The sequence below is a fragment of the Papilio polytes genome, unplaced genomic scaffold (assembly GCF_000836215.1).
Source record: "Papilio polytes unplaced genomic scaffold, Ppol_1.0 DF822067.1, whole genome shotgun sequence".
NCBI classification, from domain to species: Eukaryota; Metazoa; Arthropoda; class Insecta; order Lepidoptera; family Papilionidae; genus Papilio; species Papilio polytes.
Window position 1 is genome coordinate 5,448,101 of NW_013527137.1, and position 8,774 is coordinate 5,456,874.

General features: G+C 35.6%; 2 protein-coding genes across 4 annotated transcripts in view; one reads left to right on the forward strand and one right to left on the reverse strand.

Moving 5' to 3' along the window:
* LOC106106880 (zinc finger protein 302-like) lies at positions 1 to 3,321 on the forward strand (the record flags this gene model as incomplete). Its single annotated transcript, XM_013287539.1, has 7 exons — positions 1 to 130; positions 306 to 440; positions 878 to 1,068; positions 1,445 to 1,616; positions 1,731 to 1,827; positions 2,204 to 2,397; positions 2,739 to 3,321. Coding segments are annotated over 7 exons (1,059 nt in total), but the record flags the coding sequence as incomplete, so codon positions are not given.
* A 2,906-nt stretch (positions 3,322 to 6,227) lies between these two features.
* The window catches only part of LOC106107158 (zinc finger protein 585B-like), an 18,670-nt gene continuing 16,123 nt past the window's right edge, over positions 6,228 to 8,774 (reverse strand). For all 3 annotated transcript variants that reach the window (XM_013287872.1, XM_013287874.1, XM_013287873.1), the window contains 3 exons: positions 8,232 to 8,484; positions 7,599 to 7,732; positions 6,228 to 6,571 (listed from right to left, as the gene is read on the reverse strand). In XM_013287872.1, coding sequence (XP_013143326.1) covers positions 6,443 to 6,571; positions 7,599 to 7,732; positions 8,232 to 8,484 — 516 coding nt within the window. In that variant the 3' untranslated portion in view covers positions 6,228 to 6,442. The remainder of the gene's footprint in view (positions 6,572 to 7,598; positions 7,733 to 8,231; positions 8,485 to 8,774) is intronic.

Genomic DNA, 8,774 nt, shown 5'->3' on the forward strand with positions numbered 1-8,774 from the left:
GTTGCCGGCGGGGCGGGCTACGTGCAGGCCGACACCGTGCACCAACTGAAGGCCGAGCAACGCATCGACAAACGCGAGTATCGTGAGGAGCTGCACCATGACCTGATGGCCACCATGATGCAGCAGCAAGGTACTAGCGTCATATCTCGTACCACCAGTAATAATCTTGCTTCCAGACTATCCTATAATGTCAGGGCACTTTGACTGCTTGAACAATTACGAAGAGTGACGTGTCATTTGTTTCCTTACATCAGTCATTTTACCAAATTTTGTTTGTTAATAGCACAATGGTTTGTGGTATTAAGGTGGGGGGACCCTGCAGGCGGGCACGCAGCAGTTGGTGGTGGTGTTGCACGAGCCCAAGGAGGCAGCCGCGTTCGCACGGGCCATCAAGCAAGAGGGCCGCATAGACCGGAATGCAGCGCCCGCTGAGTTTATCAGTAGGTGACAATAATCAGATAGAATCATAGTTTTAAGTCTTCTAAATCAAAAACGTTATTTGTTACACCACTCGCATTATTATTTTTAACTTCCTCTTGTGTTAAATTTTACATAAACATTTGTGTAATATTTAAATTCATTTATGCAAGGCGTTAGTAAGTTTTTTTTTCTGATAGCACATCATATTATAAGTATTACAATTTTCCTTTTATAATCTACAATTAATGTTAAAAAAAGGTATGATTTTTATTTTTGTATGTATTGAAAACAAGTGGGCCGATTTCAAAAATTCTTACACCATTAAAAAGCTACGTCATCAGTGAGTAACATAGGTATTTTTTTAATGTCATGCGGACATAGTCGCGAGTAACAACTAGTTCTTGATATTTCGTAGAAATATTTTCATGAAGATGTGAGAAAAATACTTTCGTGTCAGGTATCGGTGACGTGACGGACACGTCGACATGGCAGACGCTAGGTGGAGGAGTGGCAGACTACCTGTCCGCTCTGCCGCTACCTCTTCACCACCTGCTTAAATACTCGACGCCCGACAAGCGCGAGGAACAGCCAACTATCGTTACTGCAGTCGCCACTAACACACTGCCCGCTATATCCTCAATCACTCCGGTATGTGGGTAGTTAGAGTTAAATTCTATTTAGAATCATTATTCATCTCGTATCTTGGTACAAGATTAGTTTTAGATTCTAACTTTGATATGTAAGACGGTAAAGAAACTATATCTATCATATTTACTAATATTATAAAGAGGAAAGATTTGGATTTTTGGATTTTTGTATATATTGAAATAAGTCAAAAACTGGAGCGATTTCTAATTAAAATAGGCTATATTTTTATTATTTATTAATTGCACGACGACGACGAAGTCGCGAGCAACAGCTAGCGCTAAATTAACAATCGGTGAAAAGCATGAAGTAGTATTATTCTTGAGTCGCCTTTGATAACAAAGTTTCTAGTCTAATAGTCAATTTCTTCGTATTCCAGCCGGCGACAAACTCTGTCAATAGCGTGGTGGTGCAGACTGCGATTGTTAACCAGAACTTGACGTCAAACACGACCACCATCACTATATCAAAGAAGAAAAAGAAGAAGAAAACATTGAAAGAGAAAAAACCGCGGCCTAAACCTGGAGAGATACGATTGACGACTGCTTTAGGTGAGTTACCAAGATCTTTACGAGTGTGAGTTACGCAGTTTGTTTTAAAAGCATGTTTTTCTGTAGAAAATAAACCTAAGTGTTAATAGATTTTGCTTGTTTTGAAATTCCCAGATGGCAGTACTTTGTATTGCTGCCCTGAGTGCCACATGGCGTACCCTGAGAGGGAGCTGCTGGAACAACATTTAGTGGGACACACTATGGAGAGAAGGTGCGTTAAAATACGTTTGCAATAAGAATTCTTTATATAGATAATCCATACGAGTCTTTTCTTTAAAATGTCTTTCATTATTTCATAACCTTGATCAAGATCAGAGACAAGTCTCTGGAATATTCTAAACTACCTGTTCCCGTGCGGCTTCATCCGCATGAAATTAGCCTAAAGCATGACGTAAGTGTAGGACTTTTTATTAAAAGAAGAATTATTCAAAAATATGCTGTAATTGCTGACATCTTAGGCAACAAAGAAGTGTGTGTTTGCGCTTTATTATAATAGTATAGATCATGATTATTGATGGAATTTAAAATGTTACAATACATAACTTGAAGGATTAACCAAGATTCAAGTATTAATTAATGTTAAACAGGTTTATTTGCGATATCTGCAACGCGGCGTTGAAACGCAAGGATCACTTGACGCGTCACAAGCAGTCGCACAACCCGGAACGGCCCCACGTCTGCTCCGTCTGCCTCAAGGCGTTCAAACGCAAGGAGCAACTCACTCTGCACTTTGTTATACACTCCGGCGAGAAGCGTCATATTTGCAACGAGTGTGGGAAAGGTAACTACATCTAGTACTCAACTAATTTGTCTCTTTCTGACTAGTAAGGATTTCACAAGAGGGGACTTGTATACTATAGTCATAAAATCTGTTATGCAGGACTAATATATTAGTGAAAAATTGTAAAATCGGTCCAATAGTTTGAAATATATGTATGAAAATTGTAAGCATTGATGCAAATGGATTTATTTTAGTTGATTGTTGAAACAAGAGTAATTGTATTATCTGTGGTTGAAACAATCTTTTTGTTACGATATAATAGTAACAGTAAATATCAATCAATTTCTTTCATTACTAAATGAATATTTATAAATGTAACAAGCTCAACGCGTTTTTCACAGGTTTCTATCGTAAAGACCATCTCCGCAAGCACACGCGGTCCCATATCGCGCGGCGCGTGAAGGCGGAGCTGTCTCAGCAGGCGGGCGGCGCTCCGCTGTCGCAGCCCGCAGCGCCCGCGCCCGCGCCCCTGCCCTCCTGACCAGACGACAAGCACGACCTTCTCTCACTCATACAAGCCGCCAAGGACGTCTTCTGATAATAAAAACACTTCCCGCCAAAAACAAAATGATTTGACATATACTATAGATTATGTTGGTTCATAGATCACATAATCTATAGATTACGGAAACGTTTTGTTTTGTCACACTGATCTCTAAAAATGGATAGGATGTTTGTCTGTTGCTTTCTTTCGATTTAAATACGTTTTTTGACGTAATAGTTAATTCTATATCTATTATTTCGAATTCTCACCACTAACCGCAACCGTTAGCAACAAAATGGTGAATGTCAAATAAGGAAAAAATGCTGTCTTATAACCTGTCCATTTTTAGAGCTTACTGATCTGTCACATCTATGTTTTTTAATACAGAAAGTAAAAGGTTCTTTAAAATATTCGGTTTTTAAAAAGTTTTCGTTTTGCATTACTAAATGTCATATTATTATTTTCGTTATAAATGTGTTTAGCTTTTACTTTTTAAATAATTAACAACTATGGCCATATCTCGGAATTATCATAAACAAAATTTGTTTTAGAATAAACAGATCTGCATTACTGTATTAAAGCTATTTTTAATGACATTTTTTTTCACAAGAGTAATGAAATGGTGAGTATTTCGATATGATTTAAAAAAAATGTTCCGCACTAAAGTACTGCCGGATAAAACGGATAGACTAATTGGAAATTAAATGTATAGTGTAAAAAAGATGTAAATGCAAGAATTTTATGTATTAACGCGATTTATTTGTCGCGCGCACAAATTAGAGAAAAACGATTAAAACACGCCGAAAAAATGCCTAGATTTACTTTTGTTAGTAACATATTATCTAATTAGAAAATTTAGGGCCTGTCCCACCACTGGCTGATAGAGGCTTAGATAGCTTAAAAGTGACGTCACTGTCAGAGTACTAAAATCCGATACTTCCATCAGATATTATATACGTTGGATTGTTATGTTATTTAACAAGAATTGTGGGACAGGACCTTAGTGTATCTGTAATTCAATAGAAAATGTAAAAAGGGCTGTTTAATCAATTTGTAAAAATGTAAAATAAAAATTATCTAAAGCATTGTGATCAAAATATTCTAGTAAAATTTTGTTTAGTAATTTGATATTTTTTGCTGTTTGAAGATATTCAGAGATATATGTGTTGGTGATCTCTAAAAGAGTTGATTTGGTTATAAGTATTTTTAAAATCACTGTTATAGCTAATGTTTTGGTTCTAAAACTGTTTTGATGAGAATTCTAATTTATTTTTTTAGATAAGTCATGCGTAGAATTGCATAGTTATTTAATAGATCGCTAACTGTACGATTGATGCTGTGGTTAAAATATTATAACCGTGAAATTTCATGAACGAAACAATATTCTTCAATACAGTTATATCGACGATTCGACAAAAACATTTAGGGCCTGTTCCACCACTGGCTGATAGAAGCTCAGATAGTTTATGATGTCACTGTCAGATAAGGTAAAAAAAGAATCATTAAAATCGGTCCTCTAGCGGCGGAGTTATGCCGTAAGACATAAAAAAATAATAAAAAAAACATACAGATGATTTGAGTACCTCCTTCTTTTGGGAAGTCGGTCAACAAAATCCGATATTTCCATCACATATTTTACCCTTTGGATTGTATAACAATTTACCATTTGGAAGGACAGGCCCTTACATTTCTCTTAGAGAGATGCAACTCTTCGTCTGATGACTTGAAGCAGTCTGGCATGTTTCTATACAAGTGTTTCGACAATGAAAATTCACAGTTGAGTTTAAATATTTTTATAGATAATAATCTTCTTCGACGTATAATCTTGTCTAAAGTACAAAATGTATTATAGATTTTGAACAGAATAAAATGTTTAAATCACAGTTAAAAATTCGGTATTATTTAATAATAGGACATAAGTATTAATTGGTAGAATACAAAAGTTCAAACCTTTCAACAAGATCGAAATATATTTATTGAGCGAAACTCTAAATTCTTTTATAAATATATATATTTTTGGGAAAACAAAACGTTCCTAAATCTTATTAAACATTTATTACTAAAGAACTTTTAATAGTCTAGAAGAACAAAAACAACGAAAATAATTACCTATACCAGTGGTTCTCAAACTATATTAAAAGTATTTAGAAATAAGCAAATACGAGAAATCCTGGCAGTGTAGTGATCAAACAGACTCAGAAAAAAATTAAACGTCTTTTTACAAATAATTTTTGGATATCAAAGTTTGGCAACCACTGGATTTCTTTTATTACCGTTTATTATTAATTTTTTTTAGTAGGAAAAGCGGGAAACGAGCAACGGATCGCTTGATAAACTTATTTATAGTTGATTTATTTATAATTGGATAAAAATAGGTTTTTAAAAACGTCTTACAAAACTACGGTAAATGTAAGATGCATAATTTAAGTTTTCTTTATGTATTTTTCCATAGATAAATCATGGCGCTGTTCAAATAAATCACTTTTTTATGTCGGCACCATAACAAATAGACGTTCGTGCTTCCATTGTATTCTTCGCTTTTATTTAATAAACAGATTTAAATAACGAAAAAAGGGTTTCATTTCAAATAACCAAAACGACAGTGCAAAATACGTTTATTTTTGTACTTTGATACAAAACTTACATGCTACGATCACAAATTATTGTGTTAAAGATAAGAGGAACTGTAAATACGTAAGATTTTTTAAATGGCATAGAAATTAAAGCAACAATTTTACCAATTTAACTAATGAGTTTTTATTTACACAGTAATGTCTACATTAAAAGTTATGTACATTATTTTTATGTAATCTCGTTAATTAAACACATTACAACTGTAAATGTTCGTGCACACAATTTATAAGAAAACTAAAACATAATAAAGTCTATTCATATTGTGATAATTATTGAATTAAATATTGATTCACTTCGAACTGTTTTACCGACAGAGACAGATGCATAATTCTTTAACTAGATGGCGCTATTTACATTTTATTAACTTCATATTTGTAATAGCAAAATCAAAGTAAATCCAATAAATAATTGCTAATTCATACTTTAGTTTACTTTGTGAAACTATAATACTAAATGACATAGAGATCTTTGTAAGACTACTTGGACCCGGGTGACAAAATTAAATGAAATGCAGATATAACAAATTGGAGCATTGTTTTTGTGTCAAAAATAATCTATACTAGATAAACTTAGTATTCAATAAATACAAAACACTTTCTATATTAATTAATTAATTAACTAATTTTACATTCAAAGCAAAATTGAATGTAAAATGTTGAATGTCTTACATAGACTTTTTAATATTTGTTACTTTAAATTGGAACTTGAACATTTGAAGGAAAGAACAAAATGCGAACCAATTATTTCTAAAAATATATTAGTCGTTCATAAACACGATAACACGGCTTTATATTGTGCATACCACTTTTGGGGTAGACAGTTATCGTAAAATATAACAACTATTTGATAAAATTTTCTAACTACCGCACTTAAATCTTGTTTACACTTAGGGAGAGATACTGTCACTTATGTCTCTGAGTACCGAGTTCATTGTAGCCTGGTAGAAGCCTGAGGGTCGATGGTGATGGCGCGTTGTTCACCATTGTCCATCGACATCACCATTTGGTACGGTACCTTTATTTGTAACGGTACACGCAGTTTCGTATTTGATGGTGCCTGCAAAATAAAATAAATATTATAAATTTCGTAAAATACGGGTTTCTTACCATAATTGGGTTGTTTTAGCTCTCTATAGGATTATATTTGTAAAAACCACGACAGTTTAAAGTTATAATAAATCTACAATGGTTTTGTTCCATACCGTTTCTCTGTTTCGAAACTAGATGTCACTATTTTAAATTTATTCAACGGAAACAATTGTAACCAAACTATCTAAACAATTTTACCTTCATAAAGCTGTAATCACAGATTTAATAATAACAAACTTGTTCTATCATCAATTTTATCACTAAACTTTGCAAATAGAATGACATTTCTTTGGCATTCCTCTTATTTTGTAGCCATGATTTAATCTTGATACTTTCTCATTTAATTTACATTGCATTATTTCTCATGTTCATACTATAATGTTACTTCTCAAATATATATAGAAATATTTACATATAATGTTGACAAAATCTAAATAAATAAATGTAATTACAGTTCTATTGTAAACTAGCATTCGTCTGCATCTCCGTCCGCGTGGAATTAAAAAACAAAGTACCCTACATGTTCCTCCATACTCTACATCTATGTCAAATTTAATCAGAATTCAGCAGTTTAGGCTACAAACTTAACAAACATCCATCCATCTAAACTTTCGCATTTATAATATTAGTAAGTTTAATTATTACTATGACTTACGTGTGAGATGGATGGATTGCGTGGAAGGTGACATGATCAAGGAGTGATGACTGAGACGGATGATAGCGTTATTTGGAGGACGAACTTCCGGTGCGTCACTACCGGAGTAGGATAAGGCAGGGTAGGTGATGATTGCCGGCTGGGTCGGGGAAGAAAGCACAAGCGTTCCCGTGACCCAGCCACTGGCGGGCAGAAGGAACACCGCTGGGTTTTTAGTGGGTATTCCGGCCATCTTCCATCCTCGGCCGGCGAGTCCCACATACCCCCCTGGGAACGGGGGGGATGCGTAAATGCATTTTCCCAGCGAGAAAAAAAAATAGGGGAGGTGATGATCACTTACGTGTATAGTGATTTCCGGCACGACTTCTTTGTTGAGCATACTGATGGGGTAGAGGTCGGGCAGCTGGCGGCGCGCCGGCCGCGTCCTGCTGTGCACCTGCGTGTGCTTCTGCAGGTGGTCCTTGCGGTAGAAACCTGCACAATCCAGAACAAAATGGAACACGTTTAGTGCATTAAGAATAAGTATTTTTCTTAAATAATGTTTTTTCATATTTCTAAATAAAGTTATTTCTTTACTTTTCCTCTAGCCTATACGCTTTTTGTTTGGTCATACTTTAATTAAATTGGCGTTACTAGGTACAGTCGCGGAATTTGTTGATTTTTTTTGCGTCTCGTTTGTGTTCAAACGATTGTAGCTTCGATGGAACACCGCCAGTTTCCCCGACTATACGTGAAGGTTCAATTTGTGCCATGAAAATAATGTAGGTAATTAAATCAAGATGGTGGCATAGCGTGGTCCTATGTTGCCATGGTTCTGCGGAATATCAGGCAACATCCTCTATTGTGTGGTAAAGTGCCGAAGGTTCCGGTGCGTTCCAGGGAAATCCCAGAACCAACATTTATTGCACCAGAGTCCCCCCCCCCATACAAAAAAGGTAATTAAAGTCAGGACAAGTAAAAAATTTGTACTCACCTTTCCCACAAACAGCACAGAAGAAGGACTTGATACCGGTGTGTATGTGAAGATGTATTTTGAAGTGGTCCTTCCGTTTGAATGGCTTCGTGCAGTATTTGCACACGTACACGCGCCGCGGCACCGGCAGGTCCACTTCATCCGCCACCTCCCCCTCCGCGCCCTCCCCCGCCCTCCCAACATCCCTACTTTCCCTCACCAGGTACTCCGGCTCTTCTATGCTATTGTTCTCTTCTTGGGGTTCTTCTATCACCTACAAACAGTTTAAAAAATATATAAGTAAGCATAATTGACACTTGAAACGTATTTTATAAAATCTCACTAGCGCCACCTGGTGTCCAATAGTCATCACAAACAAATAATACAAAGACTAAGCGTTTTGGCGTGTCTTTGATATTGAGATATTACCATACAAAGAAGTTACCGATGAAAAAATGTCTCTATGTCCAGTCTACGTTTTTTTAAAATGTCTTTGATCACGCAAGTTTGATGTACACTAAGGGCCTGTCCCACCACTGGCTGATAGAGGCTCAGATAGCTTAA